The sequence below is a fragment of the Macaca nemestrina genome, chromosome 5 (assembly GCF_043159975.1).
Source record: "Macaca nemestrina isolate mMacNem1 chromosome 5, mMacNem.hap1, whole genome shotgun sequence".
In the NCBI taxonomy this organism is placed as follows: domain Eukaryota; kingdom Metazoa; phylum Chordata; class Mammalia; order Primates; family Cercopithecidae; genus Macaca; species Macaca nemestrina.
In genome coordinates, this window is record NC_092129.1 from 5,997,604 (window position 1) to 6,019,941 (window position 22,338).

Here is a 22,338-nt window from a genome sequence, read left to right on the forward strand (position 1 = left end):
AACCATCACAGGAAGGAAGGAAGTGAATCATTCAAGCAAGATTTTGCGCTTTTTCTTGGAAAGTCGTTATCAGTATAGTTTCATTTCTTGGGAATGAGTGAGGACCCGTGCTGCTGGAGGAGTTGGCCCTGGGGGCCCCAGCCATGCCGTGAGTTTGTGCGGTCCTTCAGTCCACGCACTCCTGGGGTTGCAAGTCCATGCTGACAGGCAGGAAGGAAGGTGCTGGCCAGTCCCATGGCACTCCGCCCTCCCAGAGCACGTCAGGGAAATAGCCGTGAAATGTGGGTGAGCTTTAAAATAAAAGTCAGATCATGTGAGCCACTGACGTTTCCCATTTTGTGAAGACCGGAAGCCAAGTCAGTAGCCTAAACAGCCCGTGAGCTGGCTGGGTCGCCCCCCACCTCCTAGATCACTCCAGGCACATGGGCCTGGGTGCACATCCTTAGACCCCTCTCACGGCTGTCCCCTCCTCCTGGAACCTCTTCCCTCACCACCTTCCAGCTAGGCAGGCACATCAACTTCTCAGTGAGGCCCCAGGCCACCACGCCCTTTCCAACCTGCCCAGCACCCTGACCCACCTCTTCCACTGCAGCAGTTGTCCCGTTTCCCACATGACCAGGTTAACTGATGCATGACATTTCTTACTGTTGAAAATGTCTACTTGTATAAATTGAAGGGCTACAAGTGCGGTTACGTTACATGGAAACAGTGCTTAGTGGTGAAGTCTGGACTTTAGTGTAACCATTGCCCAAATAGTGTATATTGTACTCAATCGGCAATTTTCTCATCCCTCACCTCCCTCCCACCTTCCTACCCCTCTGTGGCTCCAAAGTCTTTGATTCCACTCTGTACATCCATGTGTACACATTTTTTAGCTCACACTTAATGAGTAAGAATATGCAGTGTTTGACTTCTTGGTTTTGAGTTGTTTCAGTTAAGATAATGACTTCCAGTTCCACCCCTGTTGCTGCAAACAACATGATTTCCTTCTTTTTATGGCTGAGGAGTCTTTCCTTATCCAATCATTAGTTGATGGACACTTAGGCTGATTCCACATCTTTGCTATTGTGAATAGTCCTGCAATAAACATACAAGTTTAGGTATCTTTTTGATACAGTGATGTTCTTTGGGTGGATACCCAGTAACTAGATCAAATATTGTTCTATTTTAGTTCTTTGAGAAACCTATTACCTTTTATTTTCCATTCCACAATATCTGTTTCACAGGAGCAGGAGTTTTTGTCTTTTTTGGTTGACTTACATATCCCAAGCACCCAGAATCCTGGTGCATAGTAGACACTAAATATTTGTTAAATAAATGAATACTTTTCCAGTATGGCATGAGGCTTGGCATTGAGGTCACCCCTAAATCCCTCACCAACAACATTTCTGTTTTCTTTCTCCAGCCTAATGTGATTTGGGAAGACCAGGAGTCCTTTTCCATTTTCAAATTTTCTCTGGAGGCCTCCACATACAAATACCATGACAGTATTTGTACATCTATTTTAAATGATCTTACTTTAAATATAGAACACAAGTCTTCTATGAAAAATTTGAATTTAATATTTTAAAGGCTTTTTTTCTCTTTCTCAATACCAAGAATATACTTAGAGAAAAATATACTTCATTTTTATCAAATAAAAATAAACCCTTTTATATAGACTCATGCATGTATAAACACTGTTAGTCTTCCAGCATGCAGTCCAATGTTATTTACATTTTCCAAGGATGAAATGTAAAATTTTATGGTTTGGTCTTTCTGCTTAGCACATGTTCAACAAAAACAAACAAACAAAGCAGACACTTAAATCTCAGGCTGGGAAAAAGTAGACAAGATTTACCTATTTTCAGAATAACAATTTTACGTTGCAAATGTAGCCAGACTTTTGGGACAGGCATAGGCATAGACAAAACTATTGATTTTCTAGTATTAAATTATCTTGTTGTCTTTACCCCCTTCTTGTTACTAAGATGAGTTATTCGGAAAACTCAATCTTGAAAATGTTGATGCTTTCTCCCAGAAGAAAAGGTCTTGTTTGCAGTGGGTTGGTGTGTGTTGTGGGCACCTGGATGGACAACGCAACGACTCAGAGAAAAGTGTGGCGTCTAAGAGTGAACAAGAAGGAGGCACTCTGAAAACAACAAAAAAACCTTCCAGTTTTAAGAATTGGGGAAGGGATGAACCCATAAAGCAGGAGAACTTCCCTAACTGGAAGTTGATGCCGGAAGTGAGTGTTACAACTTTCAGAGGCGACTATGTACACATTCTGCCTCGGTGCCCTTGTTTGGAAAAGTATACCAAATTCAGGCATTTTGAGCTGCTAGCAGCTTCTCTTCTTCTTCTGTGATAAGCCCATTGGCTTTCCTTTGTCCTGGCCAGTCCCTTAGGAAGAGTGAGTTAGGGGAAAAGATCATTAGTTAGCCATTTTACGTTTTCTCATTTTATAGTCCTCATAAAAACAGCAGGAGCCAGTCTGTTTGCAGGCGTTCGCTCTAAGGCCAGCAGTGGTCTCACGGTTCCCACGCATGTCAATCTGAATCCCCACAGCTACTTCCGCTTTCTCCCCACTGCACATCAGCAGGAAGCTCAGAACAGAAAGTAACTTCCAAAGGCAGCTGGGATGTGGCAGATCTAGAATTTAAGGCCAGGTCTGTTCTGACTGCCAGAACCACGCCTTTTTTCTTTCTTTCTTTTCCTGCTGAGTGCCTGCTGCACGCAAGGGACCGCTGGAGGCATTTCCATACACATAATCTTAGTCATCCTCACGGCAACGCTAAGAGGAGACATGGCTATTGTTTCCATGCTTCCATTTTAAAGATGGAAAACGAAGTTCGGCAAAAGTCTGTATTTTGTCCAGGGGAATTGTGGAATGGGAAAGGGGTAAAGGCAAGATTTGAACCTGGGCAATGAGTCTTTAGAACAAAGGCTCCCATCTTTGTTTCTCTGTGCCTCTGACCAGCTCAGGTTTTTCTTCCCTGGGAAATATTTATAAAGTATGATCATATCTATGGACACAGTAACACTTTTTACAAATTTAAAATTGGAGATCTTTCAAGTCACATTATTCTGCTGTAATCCAAAACTAAACTAAATTAATAACATGGCTGAGAATATTTTTTACTATTTGGAAATTCATAAACTTGCTTCTATATAACCCATGGATCAAAGAGAATAATAAAACTGAAATTTAAAACCATTTAGAAACATATAAGAAAGGAATATTTTATTTTAAAACCTATGGAATCCCCAAAAACTCAACTCAGGAAAAAACTCTGTATTGGCAGAAATGCCTTCACTATTAAAGAAGAAAGACTAAAAATAAAGGAGCTAAATACACATGATAAAAATTTAAAAACAAAACATGAAAGTGTGAAGAGAGAATGTATTGCTAAAACTAACATGTAAAATAAGGGAAAGTACAAATAAATACACAGACTGATATTCTGAAACCAGAAGTGGCTGAAGAGGCCTGAATTATAGGGCTGTGAGAAGGTCTGTGGAGATCGCCTTGTCTGGGTACAGCGGACAGCAGCTCAGGCTTCACCCTGGAAACTCCGGTTTTAACCCTCACCTTGCCAAACCCAATACAGAAGCTACAATAAATCCAAATCTGCTGTGACATGAAAGAAAACAATTAAAAACTTGCATGGCTATGCTTTTCTCAGTTTGGAATAGTATGCATCAGCGTGGGGCTATGGACTCCTGGAAGAACCTGTATACTGGATACCATGTTGGCTTTTGTAAATAGAATTCTACATACATGCTCTAAGGGTTAATCATTCCTGGAATCTGTGCCATATCTAGTTCTAAAGTGCACATCCCTTTCTCCTTCTTCAATCTAGTTTATCTGTTGAAAAGTTGACATTTTCGCTAATTTTATTTTCTTCAGCCTTATACCATACTTAGTGACTACTTTCCAGGTCAGTTCACCTAGATATGACAGGTCTGAGACTTAAGTGGTTAGTTAGGTTGAACTGCTAGGAGTGGTGTGGTCCCTGCTGTTACCTTATTTAATTCATGGCAAAGGTGTAGAGGGGAGTATTCATTTACAACCAAAAAGGACTGGCAACTACAGTCAGTCACAGTGAATTGCTGGAATTACAAATGGTTCCCAACTTATGATGGTTCAACTTAAAGATTTTTTGACTTTATGATGGTATGTAAATGATAGGTATTCATCTATCATTAAAGGACGGTAGAAAGCGTTCCTTAAGTACCCATCTGTATTAGTCTGTTTTCATGACGCTGATAAAGATATACCTGAGACTGGGCAATTTACAAAAGAAGAGGTTTAATGGACTCACGGTTCCATGTGGCCAGGGAGGCCTCACAATCGTGGCAGAAGGTGAAAGGCACATCTCACATAGTGGCAGACAAGAGAATTGTTAGAGCCAAGCAAAGGGGTTTCCTCTTATCACTACCATGAGAACAGTATGGGGGAAACTGCCCTCATGATTCAATTATCTCCCACTGGGTCGCTCCCACAACATGAGGGAATTATGGGAGCTACAATTCAAGATGAGATATGGGTGGGGACACAGCCAAACCATATCACCATCCAACCATTGTTTTTCACTTTCAGGACACTATTCAATAAGTTACATGAGATATCGAACACTTTATTATAAAATAGGCTTTGTGGTTTTGACTAACCCTAGTGCTCTGAGCACATTTAAGGCAGGCTAGGCTAAGCCCTGATGTTGGTTAGGTTAGGTGTATTAAGTGCATTTTGACTTAGGGTATTTTCAGCTTATGATGTGTCTGCCCTAAATTGAGGAGCGTCTGTATTCTTAAAGGTTTTGGCCAGGCTTAAAGAGCTTGCCTTATACCATTGACCAGGAAGGTATATATGAGAAACGCATGCCTTTATGTAATGAATGAGTTTCTGATAAACTGTGGAAATCTTTACTGTCAATGAAATCAAGTTGTAAATGGAGGAATAATTCTCAGGTTCATGGGAATATCTTAGCAAGTCACGGATTTACCTCCATGTATTGATCTCTCTTCTGAAAACTTGTTTATATGAGATTTGCCTAAATCAGATTTCAAAAACATAAGATCAGATTTCACCAGTACTTTATGGTTACTGAAGTAATATAATTTGACTGAAAACAGATGGGATAGAGTTTCATGGCATATATTACTAACTTCGCTATAAAATAGAGATATTTAACTTGTAAACTTGCTTTTATATGGGGAGAGCATTTTAACTGGTGCCCCTACAAAATGATCTTGCTTTAAGAAATACAGAAATCTGTGAATACTGAATATAAACATCCTGCCTTAGAGAATAAAGCACACACACACTGTATATATGTATATATACACATATATATGATATAAAGCACACTATGTATATATGTGTGTGTGTGTGACATCTAGCTGCTTTTCATCAGTTTTATAATCCATGTGTGCGAAATCTATAAAACGAGCCTAAATCCTAGCTATTAAAGCTGCCTCTGAGGGCTTCTACGAGTAGTGATGGAAGTGAATTAATTGGGTCCTTTGAGTGCAGTCACGCTAAACACAGTCATGGAGAGATATACACAGCAGTCAACGGGAAGGTGGCAGCATGGGTGGCTGGCTTCCTCTTCCTAGGTGGACCCCAATCCTAAGTGACCATGTGAATGGGCTCAGGTTCAGTTCTGGGCAGTAAATGGGCAGAGGCACCTGGGCTAAAATTGGGCTCTTCAGGGGTTTTGCTCATTCTGTGATCACTCATGGGTCGTTGTGCTTACTGTATTCCCAAAATAATAAAATTACCAAGTTTACCTGTCTCAGGGGAAGAGGGTTAGAAAAGCTTAATCAAGGTAGTTAAAAAAACAGAAGAGGGTTTCACTCTAGCCTATCACCAGATGACATTTACAAAAACAAGTAGACTTCAGGAATTTGTAGTAAGCATCATTTGTTGTTGATTCTTAAAAAAAAAGTTAGTGAACGTTTTACCCAAAAAGGGTGATTCTAACACTGATATGTTGAAAACCTAGGAAATCAGTCTCTTCACCAGAACAATCTGATCTGAAAGATGGATCAGATAACCCTAGTCTGTAGACTTATAAAATGCCATTTGTTAGACACCAAAAATTAGAGAGAAGGCAATGAAATGTGATCAATAGGGACATCTTATAGCTCTAAGATAATATGATCAGCACTTCCTGAACACTGTGAGACTCTACTATAGTAACCCATTTCATTCTTCACTGAAAGTATGGATAATGCTAACAGGTTGGGATATTTTAAGACCCCAGGAATCTTAAACCCTGTTTACCACTCCTAACTTGACAAATTTCCCCGTAAACAATGTCACTGATACTGGGTAACTCCAGAAACAAGAAAAAGATATTTATAGGAAGTATTCATATTTAAATTAAGGTGATTATATCATGATTTGTTTGTCAATTACATAAGATTATCAGATAAAAATTACAGTAATTTTTAGCTTGGTTTTGGTTGTTCAATTCCAAATTTTTAATCAAGCAAGAGAATTGTTCAGAATGCACATGTTAATCTTGCCTGAACTTTTAGGATCAAATGAGTTGAATCCAAGTTAATGATGTTCCATTATATTTCTCAGTGTACCTGTGGGAAGGCCTTTATGTTACAGATGGAAAAAAGCAGCAGCAGCTCTATGGTAACTATGATATAATTGTCTTAAAGCCACCCTTTGTTTCCTGTACTTTGCTGAAATGCATTTCTCTGTGACTCGTGTTAAGAGGTGGATTAGGGCTTGTCAGTCTACATGCAATAAAACAAGCTGCATCCTTGCATCAAGATGCTCACATAAGGACCAGAGATCTGCTGTTAGTCGTTTTGGGAAGGAAGGGATATACAAAATCAACATGGAATGTGCAAATTGTTTACCCACTGGAAGCTTTCTCTCTTTGATTCCCCGGAAGCCCTCAACCATCGGTGTGTGGTTGGATTATTTCTTCTGGCTCCCTGCCAGGTGCTGCAGCTTCTTGCAAATGCAACCTTCCAGGTGTCCCTTCCGGTCAGTTCAACCGCTAGTGCACATACTTGGGCTGGGGACAATTGAGTCCTTTAAAAAATGACCAGTATGACATGGAAAGCAAAATCCACAAATACTTTAATGCCACTTAGCCTTGGTGTATTCTTTTTTAAATTTGAATTTTGCCTTGTTATGTTAGTGATGTCTTTCAGCCTGAGGTTCTCTGGGCTCAGCAGATGAATTTCTTATAATATGTAGAAAGTAAAATTGAGATTTATTATGAATGTTTCAAATCAGGAAAGTATAGGGCAGGACAAGCACAATATTCCTGGGTAGAGATCTCTGGAAATTTCCAATGGAAATCCCTATATAAATAGGAGTGTTGGAGGGAGGAGAAAAGTAAGCTTTCATGCCACCGGTAGGTCATAATAATCTAATTGGATACCTGGAGTCAAGTGAGGAGACAGTGATTTCAATTCAGGAGACTTGCAAGGGTTAGTTTGCATGCTGTACTCATTGGCTGTAGTTAGGAACAATAAAACCCTAATCAATTACTACTCAAATGTATCTTTCACCATTAGGAAAATCACGCCGGTGCCAAAGAGCTCTGGAGCCGGGGAGGAGATCCTCCTTTGTTGACCTTGCCTTTGTTGATGATGGCAATATTAGTGCAGCATGTAAAACGCAAAGTTATTAAACCCCAGTTTCTGAGCCAAATAAAATGAATATGGCAATGGGATTATGGAAGATATGCTGCTTGTCTGAACTTCCCCTTCCTTTAACTCCCAGTCTGAGAGTTATTGCCAGGTGTCTCTGGCTCACCAATCAGTCCTATAGATAACAAACACAGCTGAAAAAACAAGGTCACTCATCTTTTGGCTTCTGTGAGTTTTTTTTTCTCATACGGCTTCATTCAAAAGATTTAATATACAAATTTCTACTTACATCTCCCAATTGGCTGCTCTTGCAGATGCTGGGTAGACTGTGTGTGTGCCAGCAACCAGGCCTGACTCAGTCTAGACCAGAGCCTTCTGTAACTTACAGTCCTTGAGAAACTACGGTGCTTCTTGAAGCATCAGCAGCTGAGAAGGCCTGATCCCTGCATCAAACTTTCTGTCTCCTTTTTCCATTCTGCACTTGAATAAGAGAAGCTCAGGGACAAAAAGCATTGTCTCCTCATTAAAAACTGTGCAAAAGTCAAGGTCTGATGTCGGAACACTTCGCTCATGTGAATGAACCCTGCCTAGCTTTGTGTCCCAAAATGCCAGTCCAATTCTGGTCTAGACCAGAACAAACTCACAGTACTCACTTGTGCCTCAGGCCATGCCTTAGATCCTTTTCTTTTCTCCCTTTCCTTCCCCTTCTTTTCTCTTTCCTTCCCCTCCCCTCCCCTTCCTCTCCCGTCCCCTTCCTCTTCCCTCCCCTTCCTCTCCCCTCCCCTCTCCCTTCCCTTCTTCCTTCCCCCTTCCCCCTCCCCATTCCCCATTCCCCATTCCCTTCCCTTCCCTTCCCTTCCTCCTTTTTCTCTCTCTTTCTCCTTCCTTCTTTCCTTCTTTCTCTCTTTCTTTATCTTTTCTTTCCTTTCTTTCTCTGTAAAGAGAAAGGAATCAGTTCTCCAATTCTCTGGATTAAATGAGCCATTTTAATCCTTACGTCTGAGACAAATCTGGAAGAGCCAACAACATTTCTTTCTCCTGTAACTGCATCAAACCTCTTGTATACATGTCAAGGTCTATTATAAAAATTGGGTTATCAGCATTTAAAATGTTTGCAAGACAAAGTTTCCAGAGTAACAGATGAAGAGCTACTTATTTCAAGTAACGGGAACAATACACAGTTCAAACATCGCATAGTAATTCGTATGTGCACTGAGGTAGTATCATGGTGAGACAAACTCAGTGGCAATTTTGGCAACCCTTGAGAGACTTGTAGACCCATTTGTACAAAAGGTGTCCATAGAGTAATCAGGGCATACCATCCTTTATAATTTCAGCCCCCAGCCAACCCTTTTCATCCAGAATGTCTCTCTATGACCACTTTCTATTTAAAAGCTTTAAACTGGACTTTAGTTCTCTTTAAGAAGTATTTTCTTTTAGGCTTATTATTCTTATTGATATATAATTATCTCACACTGCTTTTATTTAATTCTTAAAACACAGTCTCAAACACAATTTATATATTTGACTTGTAAAAGTTTGGTGAAAGCGTTGATTATTTAAGCAGAACTGATGGTTGTGTTCTAACTTGTATCTGTGTTTGAGAACTGAAAACTGTTTCAGCACTCTACAAATGCCAATAGATTTCTACAGTGACTTGATATTTTTTAATGGCAACATCCTTGAAATCTACTTCTGTGTCATAACACAGCAATGTTATATAATAGAGTTAATATTCACATGGTTATCCTAAGAACTTAGTATTGATTGTATAATCTCAGCAATACTTTTTAACACCAGTATCTTCATGGCTACATACAGCCATTATGCAGAGATTATTTTCAGGAGATAATTAATGTTTTTCTTTTGATTAGTGAAAATCTCCACTTGGGTCTTACTTTAATCAAGAAACACATGTTTCTGCCGTTGAAAAGAAGCCTTAAAAAAAAAAAAAAAGAAAGAAACACACATAACCCCTTTCTCCAATAGAATGGATTCTTAACACCTATTCAAAATATTGTTTTAACCATTTGCATATCATCAAAAATACTCTAATTAGAAACTAATTTAATTAAAATTTAAAAATTAGAACTAATTCTAATTTAAAAATTAAAAACTATTCTGTTTATTAAATAAATAATAAGTAACCTATACTGGTTTTTACTTGCTTTATAACATAAAGTGATAACACAACTGCAATTTGTTTTACAATTAATTGGTTGGAATTAATAAAAATAATTTAATGGAGTGAAGGATAAAAGACTACAAGTTGGGTTCAGATTATACTGCTTGGGTGATGGGTGCACCAAAATCTCACAAATCACCACTATAGAACTTACTCATGTAACCCCCACCTGTTTCCCAAAAACCTATGGAAATAAAAAATAAAAAATAAATAAAAACAATTTAATTGAAACTGAAGATCTAGGAATATTGGTGGTAGCTAAAGGAGTTGCTTTTATCATCTTGGTCTGTTTTCAAGGCTGTCCCCTATAAAGTATTGACTTTAATAATATTTTTAAAACCAGAATTATAATGGCCTTTTATTTTGGGTTTGACTATAACAACACACTGTAAGAAGCTATCCCTTACTTTCGTCAAGATGTGTTAACATCAATAGTAATGGAAATTTGTAATCAGCTGGCACTCAGGTGACAGGAAGGCCAGCAATTATTGAGTGCCTATTGTGTGTTGGCTTTCATTAAAGGTTATGAATAGTTGGAGAGGCAGTCTCCCTGATGTCAAGCTGTTTAAAATGGAGCTGTCAATGCAAATTACATGTGCATTAACTTTCTTAACAAGAGACTTAACCCAACATGTTGATATGTGCAGAAAAAAATACATTAAGTTCCAGGAGTCGAGACAACAAAGCTATGATGAATTAGGGATGAGAAAAATTGAAGGAGGTTTCCTGGAGATACAAACTAAAAACTAGAGTGAGGGACTGCGGGGGTGGTGGGTCGGGAGGATGTGAATAAATGCCTGGAAGCTGAACTCCATTTTAATGACACCAGGTAGTAAATAAAGTATCCTATTAGAATGGAGAGAGTTTGTGTGATATGACACATCACCCCTGAATGACATTTACATTAATTTAGTAGCTATTAAATGGAAAAAGTCCGACATGTAAAACTCACATGATTTTATTGAGCTTGGGAACAACAGACACTTGCTTGTGATTTATTTTGCTATGCATTTTAAATAAGTTACAAAAATTAAAATCACAGTAAAGAGAACATGCATTTTGGTAGACATCTGTATAAGTAGATGAGTTTAACATTTAGTTTTCTTTGGTTTTATATATTCATAAAGAAAGGTTATTATTTTAAAAAGGAAACAGGGTTTTCAAGAATCAATGATGTGAAATTTACAACTGTAAGTACTAATGCCCACAGTTGTAAAATAAAATCAGTTAAGACACAGACTTGCACGTTTACCAAAAACTTCATAAAATATTAACCATGTTAGTTACAAACCTAACTCTTAGATTATTAAAATGGGTGCATGGTTAAATTATCATGAAGAAATTTCATACTTTTTAAAGGAAAATCCTCATTTAAAAATTTCTTAGGCTCTACTTAGACGCATGTTTTTATGAACATAAAATCCAAATTAAGTAACAATCAGGCAGATATTATTTCCTCTGTAAATAAATGTTAGGCATAAATACTAAAAGTAATATAGAATTAACTTGATTTAAAAATAACAACATATAGAAGAATGTTTGGAGAATTTAAATGTACTTATGGTTGTATAGCTCCATTAATTTAAAGTTTCATTAGCAATAAAAAACTCTTGATCATTTCCCTTGGTAAAAGGCAGAGACAAATGTTTTATATTCTTTTAAAATGATGGTCATCATTATTTTGGCACCTGGTGTTAACTACCCTCTTAATATTCTTTTAGTTTTTTTTTTCTTTGCAACGTGGGCTTGGAATTTCCTCAGCTGAAAGTAAGGAAAATGGTTTATTTTACCGAGCGCACTGCAACATTGTGCATTTCTGCCATCGCTCTTCCTCTTCTCCTAATGACAGTATGCTTACATTGTGTTATAGTCTAATAACCTTTTGTCATGTAACTATATTGCAGCCTTTATGGGAACTGTCAGAACGCAGTGTTCCCTCAGTTATGGGCCGGTGCCTTTATTCACAAAAGGTTTGGAGTAACAAAAGTGTAGTGTCACAGCCCTCTCCTTTTTCTGATATGTCAGTAAAGAAACTCAAAGGGAAGGAAAGGAATCCGCAAGCAGCGCATTCTCCAGGCGCGCAGCACCTGAGCACGGGTGAGTGACGGAGCCTGTATGTCTGCGCCTTTGTCATTAAAGTCTTCAACTAAGCAAAGTTCATGAAGGAGAGAAAGTGACTGAATGCCTCTGAGACTTACAGTAACAAACGTGGACACCAGGATGAAGGAGGGAGATCATGTATGAAAATCTCAGAGCGAATCAGTAAACCCCTCCTCAAGTTGTTTTCTCTTCCGTTGTTATGCTTTGTGATTTTTAATTTGTCCAGGAAAACGTCCCTTCCAGCAAGCACTTGGAGAAAAGGACGAAAGGTAAACAGGAGGTTGATTCTGGGAAAGGGTTAATGAAAATTCTAAAGGTTGCCTCCTGATTTAATAAGGAATCCCAGGACAAATATTTGGTGTTTCCCACCCCGTCTCCTGCGCTCACAAGGGGGCTTATAGGCAAGTTAAATTTATATTTTCTTGGAACTGAAAAATAGTTTTAATAACTCCAAGATGCAAATAAAGAAACTTAAATGACAAGGAGAAACAATTTTGCGTGTAAAGGAATGAACAATAAACACTTGAGGAGAAACTCGTCTTCCCTAAACGTGTGGGCAGCCCCCAGACCCTTGCTGCCTGGTCCAGCCACGACGGCACAAACTGCAGACTCGCAGCAAAGTAACTGGAATGGAATCTGCACGGCCAGAGAAGCGTGAAGCCGGGAGGCTGCCGGCAGCCTGGCTCAATCATTTTAGTTTTTTCTTTGCCGAAAAAATTCAGAAACAAGGGCTGCGCCCCTAAGGTAAGAGTCACTGGAATCATTTTCTTCTTCCACAAATATAGGGATTCTGACCTAGTGAGTGCCAAGGCTGTTGCCCGTTACACGCGACGCTCAGAATCCATCCGGCAATCGCGGAGACATCTGTGGATTTTACTGGGGGAGGGGAGCCCCAGCATGTCCCTCGCATCCCAACTGCTCAGCTTGGTGCAAATACAGAAGTGTTATTTTCCATTGTGGGGAGTTTAGATGGGAGTCGGGGAAAGCATTGACTAGTGAGGAATCTGGAGCACGCTTCAAATAAAAATACATGTGAAACTGGATAGAAAGAAGAAAATGTGGCGGGCGAGAAATGGCCCCGGGACCTGGCACACACCGGGAGCCCAGGGCCCTGGGTCAGCCCGGTTGCTGCACCGTAGCGCGCGCTCGTTTGGCCCTTCGTGAAAGCTGGGCTTTGGCGCGTGTGCTCCACTCCGGGGAAGGTGACTCGTCCAGACAGTCCGGACAGCCCGTGCCACCGTGGGACAGAAGAGCCACCGTCCCTCCTCCGACCCAGCGCGCCACGGTGGCCCCGCAGCGCGTGCCTGCCCGAACGCGGACACCTGCGCATCTGTGTGCGCTCTTGCGCTCCAACTTCCCCAAACTTCTGGCGGCTCCTAGTTCTGAGCGCCCATTGGGCGGCTCATTTCCCTTCAGTGGCAACTGCCTGGATTCATGGGTACGGAAGGGGATGGGGGTGTCCAAGAAAGCCGCAGATGGCAAGGCGGTCTCAGGGTTTGGGACAATGATCTCTCAGTCTTGCTCATTTTGGCCACAGTTTGCCCTTTCCGTTCTCTAACCCCAACCAACGCAAACTGGGCTTGTGCACACGAAGTTGGTTTTAAAGTGAGTATCCGAAAGGGAGTCCTGGGGAGGAACCGTATTGCAAACCCTACTTTATGGGAAACACTGTGAGTTGATTTAAACTCCAACCAAAGGTCCGAGTTGGAACTCTCTCCCGGGAGCTCTGACTGAGCACAGCGGGGCTGGAGCTGCTGGCCCGCCACCAGGAGGATTCCCTGGCTTGGGCAACTGGCAGGCCGACGTGGCTCGCCCAGCAACGCACAGCTGGAGCAGCTGCAGGACTCAGGATTTAGATTCCGGAACACCGGACCCAGATGTGACAAGGCCGGGCAGAGACGCAGCTGTTGCTCCATCCGCCCTCCCCGGCCCCGGGTGCAGGCAGCGCGCAGAGGCTCACTCGGGTGCGGGAGCCTGGCGCAGGGGCCGAGTCCCTCGGGGCGCGCTACGTGGGCGCGGAAGGCGGCGGCGGCGGCGGCGTGGGGAGCGCCTGCTCCGCCAGTGGGCGTCTTCTGCCGCCGCCGCCACCACCGCCTCCACGGGCAGCGGCACTGCGGCGCTTTTTTCCGCTGCTTTCGAGCAGCCGCCGAGGCTCAGCCGCCGGAGCGCGCACACACCACGCCACGCCTGCAAGGAGGGTCTCCGCCGTCCCTCTCCCCGGCCCGGGAGGACGCCGATTGTGCGCGCCTGAGGGTAGCCAGGCGCCGTCGCCGGGGCCTGGCCCCCGGCCCCGGGTCCTCCCGCAGCCCAAGCCGAGCACAATGTGAAGACTAGACTGGGAGGGAAGCCGAATACCAGAGAGGAGGACCAGGCAGCGGTTCGGGCGGCCGGCAAGGGTGGGCAGGTCCTGCGGGGGCGGAGCCCACCGAGCCCCGGCCCGCCGCGCCCCTCCCGCCGGCGGCCTGCCCCCTCCGCGGCCCGGGGAGGAACCATGGCCAGCCCCGAGGAGCCTCTTGCTCCCCGCCCCCAGGGTCCCCCGCCAGCGGCAGGGGACGAGCCGGGCTGCGGCCCCGGCAAACTCCGCCCGGAACCCCGGCGCAGCGCGGCCGGCGGGGGGAGCGCGGCGGGCCCGGGCCTGGCCCCCGAGTGGCCTGGCCGTGGCCGGGCCGAGCGCGCCGCGCCCCCGCGCCCGCCCCCCTCCTCCGCAGGCCGCGCCAGCCCAGCTGGGGGCCCCGGCGCCCTCTCTGCGCGCGGCGGCGGCTGCGGCTGGGTCGCGGCCCGCGCTCCCTTGGCGCTCGCCTTCTCCTCCCGGGTCCCCTCCTCCTCTCCATCTTCCTTTTACTTCTGGCCGCCGCCCCCCCCGCCCCCTCCCTCTTTTCTACCCTCCTCATCTGCCTTTCACCTCCCCGTGCGTCTCCCAGGAAGGGAGGGCGCAGCGGCGGCGGCGGCGGCGGGAGGAGGCGGCGATGCTGGCGGAGGAGGAGGAGGACGACAAGAGGCAGCTCCCTTGAGCGTCCCCACCAGCAGTAGTCACCGCGGCGGCGGTGGCAGCGGCAGCGGCGGCGGGCGGCGGCGGCTCTTCCTCTCGCCTGCGCTCCAGGGCTTGCTGCTCCCAGCCGGTGCAGGGCCCCGGCCGCCGCCGCCGCCCCGGCTCCCACTCGGCCAGGCCGCCCGCCGCGCGGGCTCCCCCAGCTTCCCCGGCGCCGGCCCAGGCGGCGGCGGCCGAACTCCGCGGCGTCCCCAGGGCGCCGGCTTCGCCCTCGCCGCCGCGGCCGCGCTGCTCTTCGGCTCCGACATGGAAGATGGACCTTCTAATAATGCGAGCTGCTTCCGAAGGCTGACTGAGTGCTTCCTGAGCCCCAGTAAGTGGCCTGCTCCCCGTTCCCCGGTGGTGGGGCGGCTCCTCATCCCCTAGGGGGCAGGTGGGGGGCTTGGACTGCTGGGTGGGAAGCGGGTGTCGAGCGAGGTGCCCGTGCCTGGGCGTGGAGCGCCAAGCGGGCTTCTCTGGAGGGGAGGAGCCGGTGCCCCTGGCGAAGCGCGGGAGCTTCGGCCGCGCAGGGACGCCGGGGTTTCTCAGGCTTCGCGTGCCCTCGGGGAAAGGGCGGCCCAGGAGGGCGGCGGGAGCTGGGCGTTTCGAGCGGGACCTGCCGGTTGCTTCTCCGCCCCTCGTGGCGTTTCTGGCCACACTCGTCCGGCGCGTATTTATACTCTAAAGTTTGTGACCACTTAGGTTCCCTCTTGAGCCTGTGGCCACTTGGCTGGAGCAGATGCGCTTCCTTCTACTTGGGGGTCCAGCCCACCGGGTCCCTGTAGCCGCGGTGAGGGAGGCCAGGGCCTCGGAACCCCGCGTTTCCAACTGTGAACGCACCGCAGTTCTCCGGGACTCGGAGTGGGCGCCCAGCCTCCCACCCCTCGCAGTGACCGGCATCCAGAGCGTGGACTGGCGGGGTGGAAACGGGTGCACCTCCACCCAGGGGACGCATCCCCACCCCGGGCCGCATCCTGTTGGTCCCGGGCTTCTCTGGGGTCCGGGCTGGTAGAAAAAAGGGAAGGACAATAGGTCGCTAGGGTGGAAGAGAAAGGCGCCGCCGCCTCCGACTCGCGGGATGCGCCCCCAGGCCCACTGTGGCGTGGCCACTCCTCCTCGCCACCCGCGGGAGCGGGGCTGAGAGCGCGCTGGGGCAGAGGTGGTAGAAGGCGTGTCACGGGTTGGGGGACAAGACTGAGCAGAAAAGTCAAGGTAGGGGTTCGCCAGAAGGAACCAGGCAGGCGGGAGACGGTGAGGAACGAGGAGGCGCCCGGTGCGCGGAGGAGGGGGGCGTCGCGGTCGCGGATGGAGGGCGAGCAGGGTGAGGACGGGAAGACCGCGGCGGGGCTGGGTGGGAGCACCTCCTGGTCCAGGAGGTCGCGCCCATGGGTCCCCGGGCGACTCCGGCGCCAGTCGGGGCGGGCGCGGTTTCCCGCGGCCCAGAACGCGGCTCCGGAGCCACCGTCCACCGCGTGCGCACCCGAGCCTTTGTCTGAGTCTCGCTTAGGAGCCGCGTTTCCGCGGCGCCTTCTCCGGGCCGACGCTCTTCCAGGATTGCTGTTTCGGTTTCCCGCTCCCAACTGCGGCTCACTCCCAGGCTTTGACCGACCCGGGCCTCCAGGGCACCCAAGGTCGAGCCCCTCCCTGCGGCCAAAGCTCACCGCCCGCCCAGGCACCATTGGGGTGCACTCCCCCGGCTGGCGAGCGTATTCGCGCCAGGATCGGCCGCTTCTTGCAACCCCGGTTCCCAGGCATGGGCCAGTCCACGGCGGCCGCGTGGTCAGCAGCCTCTCGCACACCTGTGAGGGCTCGCTGCTCTCACTTGATTGGCTGGCCGGGCGTGGGTGAAGTGCTCCCAGCTGACCCCCAAGTCCTCCCCCAGGTGTCTGCCTCCCACCCCCGCTGCAGTCTAGGTGGGGAAGGGGTGTGGAGATGGGTGTGCATGGACAGAGCATGTGGCCTTCTCTGTTGGCCAGAGATGTGGTCAGTAGAAGCACTTTTCCTTACTGAAGTGCCCCTTGGCCACGCATTGAAGGTGGTAGAGGATGGGGCCCCACCACCTCTCCGGGGATTTTGGGATCAGCCTATAGGCCTGGTCTAGGACTGGGGTTCCTCCCGGTACCCTAACTGGTGGGCTTGTGAATTCTTTCTTAAAAAAATAAACATCTACTTTTCTCAGTTGACTTTTGATTTGGGGTGGGGAGTTGAAGTCAGCTCTGCCTTGCAGTGACAGGCTGCTCTGGGGGAAAGGGTGCTACTGAGGCACGGGATTCCAGGCTTCTGGAAAAAGCCCCTGGTCCTGAAATGATGGGGCTTCTGTTGGTGCTGCTGGAACTGCTGTTGGCTCGTGTGTTCAGGGCCATGCTGGATGTTTTGGAGGGGAAGAGAGATCTGCAGCTCTGGTTAGAGGGTGGAGTTCTCTTGGGATTCCTAGGACGCTCTCCTTTTAGGAAGACAATACCTGGAGAGGAGAAGGGTCTGTTCTGCAGAAAGGCCCAGCCAGGAGAAGCTGGTGCGTCAGAGAAACCATACTCATCAGGGAACACTCAAGAGCGGCCTCCTTGCCCCATACCCTGCCCTGAGCAGTAGCTTTGGGCTTGAACAGGAGCAAAAGGTTAGGACAGTCTTATTTGGGACATGACTAAGGTAGTAAACAAGAAGATACTTTTAAACAAAATCAATTATCAGACCCACTTCACTCAAGCTTGGGAAGGGGATAGATGGATTCTTAAAGGAGAGTAGCCAGTTTCTGCTCTGACACTCTTACCTCTACTTTTTGGGTCTTTATTTCTATCTGTTGCTGCATGACAAGCCACTGGTCTGAATTGCTAAAGTACCGACGTTTGACAGATTTTTGTGCTATTTGTCGTTTAAAAAATCAGTCTTTTGAAAAAGAATTTCTAGATTCCCTAAAAATTTAAAAATGCCCAAATGCATACAAATGTGTCTAATTGTTGAGTGTTATTCCCTTTTTTTTTTTCTTTCAGTTTGATCTTCTGTTGGTCTGATATGCAAGTTGTCATGCAAAGGCTGTTTTGTCCAGTTACAGTTTGTATGAATGCTGGTTTTATTTTTATTACCATCAAAAGCAAATCATGTGTAGAGGGTATGACATGCCAGCTCTGCTTCTGTCCATTTTAGCTCTGCGTTTTGGCTCTTCACACTGACCGGCTGGTTCGCTCACTCATGCACCAAACAACACTTAGTAAGAGCTACTGCCAGGACCCAGGCCCCAGAGACAGACAGAAAGAAAGAAGCCTAGTAGAAGCCACGAAGCTGCTGTGGGAGGTGTTTGCCATCCAGTAATAGAGATGGAGTACCCTAGAAGCAGGTTTGACATTAATGTCCACAGGTCAGTGGCCACCATGCCCAGTGCCCTTACTCTGCCCTTATCAGGCCATTCCTGACTTCACCTCATCTCCTGCCATCTGCCTCTAATTGCTGACCTCTGGGCTCTTCCTCAGGCACCCAGCTTCATACTTCATTGTTAGCAAAGTTGCCATTGGGGTAGGAAATACTCTTGTGTCTGGAGAGCCCAGTGTTTGCTTGTGCAGTGGAAAGAGGAGAAGTAACGTGGGACAAACCAGTGTGAGTGGCATTTGTCTAGACCAGATTGTCTGCGCTAGTGGTCACTGTGGCCGCCCTGATGTAACACGGCTGCAGGACGTGCCGAGATTAGAAACTCTGAGGCACACCTGTGAATAAGGAGAAGAGTCAGAAGCCACAAATACACCTGCACCTCTCACTGTTTGTGTTTCCCTGGTTAGCTACTCTGATGACATAAAGAGATATAGACAAAGGAAAACCCCGGTTGGTCAAGGAGGATACCGAGAAAGTTAGGAAAATAAAATTGTGAATGCAGACTGCAGATAGCTTCAGAGTACAATTGGTTGTATATTTCCCAAATATTCAAAACAGGAGGTGTGTATGTTCCCAGGAATTGTGGAGTTTAAATGTGCTCCGCACTCATCAGTAACCACTCTTACTGTTTCTTGAGACATAAGATACCGTGCGACCAACACTTGAACAAACTGAGATAAATACGATCTCTTTTAAGAGCAAATGTGTTTAACACGTACAAACTACACTAGACTTCGCCTTTAACTTCTGTTTGTGGGCTCAGGGAGATGGAGGTCGCAGAACAATGCAGGAACAACACTCAGCGGTAGAAATGGGTCTAAATCAGCCAACAGCCAACTCATAGACACTTGTTGAGTACCTACTGAGTGTAAATTGTTTGAGGGAGGTTAAAATAATGATACCAGGTCCCTCAAAGGACTTGAAATATAGCTATGGACACCTACAAAGATGACCAACAAAGCAAGGTGTGACTTTTTCCTACAGAGCCAGGTTGTGGACATGAGTGTCACAGTCCTCCGTGGAAGGGTGACCTATTTTTTGGTAGGGAAATCAGAAAGGGCTTAAGGCCAAAGGGCAGAGCTGTTTAAACTGGTGGGATTCTTTAGGTTATCAATGCTTACTTTCAAGAAATTGCACTTTTAGTTTTGAGAAACGTACATGAGAAAATTCAAATGAGAAGCAGTAGAAACTTTAGAAGATGGTGTCATCTGCTATCCCAATCGGCCTATTAGTCTTAGATAATTTCTGCACGTAAAACTTTTTCCACTCCAATAGGAAAAAAAAAAAAAATCAGTGCAATAGATAGTCAAGCAAATATTAGGATTTTGTTTACTATAAAGCAGGTTAAACATAGTGTGGTGCACATTTCACCAATGAATACATTGTTAATTTTTGTTTGTTTCAAAACAGCTGATGCAATCTGAGAGAAAAAATAATTTTCATGTAAAACGGAGTATTTTCCCTTAAAAGGAAAACTCTTAGTTGTAATTCAAAACATTTTAATTTCCTTTTAAAATGTAAATTAGACTCCTCCAGCTGATCATGTCTCTAAGTCTGCCTAAAGGAAAACTCCACAGTGACAGAGGAACTCATAATCTTGCAAGGAAGGCAGAAGATATTCAGTACTCTTGCTTTCTTTGTAGCACTCACCACTTGCTGAAATTATCTTGCTCACTTACTGGCTTATCTGTTTATTGCCTGCCTTCCCTCTCTGGAAAGGAAGCTCCATGAGAGCCTGAGGGCAGGTGTCTTTTTGGTTGTTTCCCTGAGACTCTTAACAGTGGCTGACACACAGAGAGAAGGTACTCAAATACTTGTGTTGGAAATTCAGAGATGAAAGCCAAAACAAATCTAAACAGAACCAAACATGTTGCCTGTCTTCAAGAAACCTAGAAATCGACAAGCACTCTTTGAAAGCTTCCTTTGTATGAGCCTCTGTTCTACGGACTCAGGATTCCGAGGTGTATGAGACAATATCAGTTATTTCGAGGAGCACGCAGCTTACGGGAGAGATGGATGAGAGTTCACAGACATGTTTACCCACAGACAGGCTGCAGGGCACTCTGCAGACAGTGAGAAGCAGATGGCCTCTGACTGGGAGGTCCTGGAAAGGTTTCACAAGGTGGGAAGAGGCAGTGCCTTAGTTTTGCGAGAAGTCTGGGAAGGACCTTCTGAAGCCAAGGGAAAAGGATCTTCTGAGGTTGCAGGGTGGAAAGCAGCCTGGACAGGTGGTAGGTTGGGGACCCGGGTGATAAGACAGGACAGAGGATTATTTAGGCTAAGCTAAGGATACTTTACAATGACCCCTCAGACGACTGTATAGAAACAGCTATGGAAGACAGGTAGAAAGAATGCCCTCCGTGCTGGAGCTAGGATTCTGTGTGACTGGAGGGATAGGGCTGATCTTGGTGGCAGAGTCCTTGGCACGTGAGAAGAGGTGGGAGTTGGACCAGAGACGGGGCCATGCACATGAATGGTCGGGAGAGATACAAGCAGGAGGTAGCAGTTAATCAGACATCTGGGTGGCTGGTTAGATAAGGCAGGAGACATCTGACTCCTCAGTTTCTGGATTGGAAAGTTGTGTGTGTGTGTGTGTGTGTGTGTTGGGGTTGGAATGGGAGTAGTTATATGCCTAGAGAAAGAGGTATCAGAATGGGAAGTATGAGAATTGAGCACCTACTATGTGTTAAGCAGCCTCCTTGGTAGTAGGGATGGTCTCTGCTTGTATGGTGCCCGCATTCTGGTGGTGCAGACAAGAACCAGAAACAAAAAATACCAAGAGAGCTGCACAGCGAATGCACACTGAAAGTGGCCTGTGCGGCTGTGTGGCTCCTTGCCTTGTTCTGTGCAGGTCTCTCTTCACAGGGGCAGTAGAAATGGCCTCTGAATGACAAGGCCATTCAGTTATCAGGGGAAAAGCACCCTAGGCAGAGGGGACTCACAAGGCAGAGATGCGGGATGAGGGCCGTGCTGCTGGAGCTGAGCCCACCAGACAGTGGCACGTGAAGTGGCAAATGGGCTGGATGAAGGCTTTGCAGTCAGAGGAAAAAACTGCAGTTTACTCTGGATGAAGGCAGAGGTTTTGGGGAGGTTTTGAGCAGGTGAGTGATCCATGGTTTATTATCTCAGAAGCTCATTCTGGCTGAATGAATCAAGGGAGCTGTCATGGATACAGGGAGTCCATGGAAGCTACCGTCATAGTCAAGACAAGAGCAGTGGTGACTGGGATCACAGCGATGATAATAGAAGCAAAATGCCGTAGTGGTTCAGGAGGTGTTTGGAGGCGGTGTGTGTAAGACCTGCAGGTGGGTTGGATACGGGGAGTCAAGGGAGAGAGAGGAATCAAGAATCCACGCCTGGGTTTTTGGCTGGAAAGATTTGGTAAATGGTGGGGCCGTTCACTGGGATTGGGATGGGAAGCCTGGAGGAGGAGCACGTGGGGTGCGCAAGGAACCAGGCGTGGCGTTTGGTGGTGTTCAGTCTGAGATGCCTATGCTAGGAAGGCAGTTGGATAAACAAAGCCTGGGAGGATTTGATCCAAAGAATCGTTCAAGACCGCAGCATAGAAACTGCAGTCACAGCATCTAAAATCATGGGATTGGATGCCCCCAAGGACAGTATATAGATGCCTCTGACATTTTGACTCTGAGGGAAATACAGACGGAGTTGGTTAATGAACCATAGCTGGGTGCAATGTAAGTGCCTGGCTGAAGTTTGACACACGAACGGATGGCCCTCTGGAATTCCGTGCTATGAACCGGATTAGAGAGAGAGATTTGGACTGTGCAACACCAAGGTAGTCGCTGAAGCCACAATCGTGAATGGAGACCAGGAGTGAATAGTGGGAGTGAGCAGAAGCCAGAGGATAGGACAGAAGAAGGCAGAGCTATGGAGCACCCTGGAGAGGAGTGACCCGGGGACATCCGGAGATGGAAGGGAGCACGCCCTGGAGTTCAGAAGCCGAGCCTCAAGAGGAAAGAAGCCAGATGCTCCAAAGAGCAGGTGAGTTCCAGCAGCAAGGAGGTCGTCCGTGGCCTTGGTCGGGAGATTGCAGTGGAGT

General features: G+C 46.4%; 1 protein-coding gene across 4 annotated transcripts in view; it reads left to right on the plus strand.

Moving 5' to 3' along the window:
• The window catches only part of LOC105487544 (phosphodiesterase 10A), a 661,304-nt gene that overhangs the window by 315,000 nt on the left and 323,966 nt on the right, over nucleotides 1–22,338 (plus strand). The window contains exon 1 of one of the 4 annotated variants that reach the window (XM_011751003.3): nucleotides 14,382–15,252. The exons of the other annotated variants lie outside the window; for them this stretch is intronic. Within the exon in view, the coding sequence (XP_011749305.2) occupies nucleotides 14,382–15,252 (871 nt within the window). Of the gene's footprint in view, nucleotides 1–14,381; nucleotides 15,253–22,338 lie in introns of those variants that run through there. 4 annotated transcript variants of the gene reach the window in all.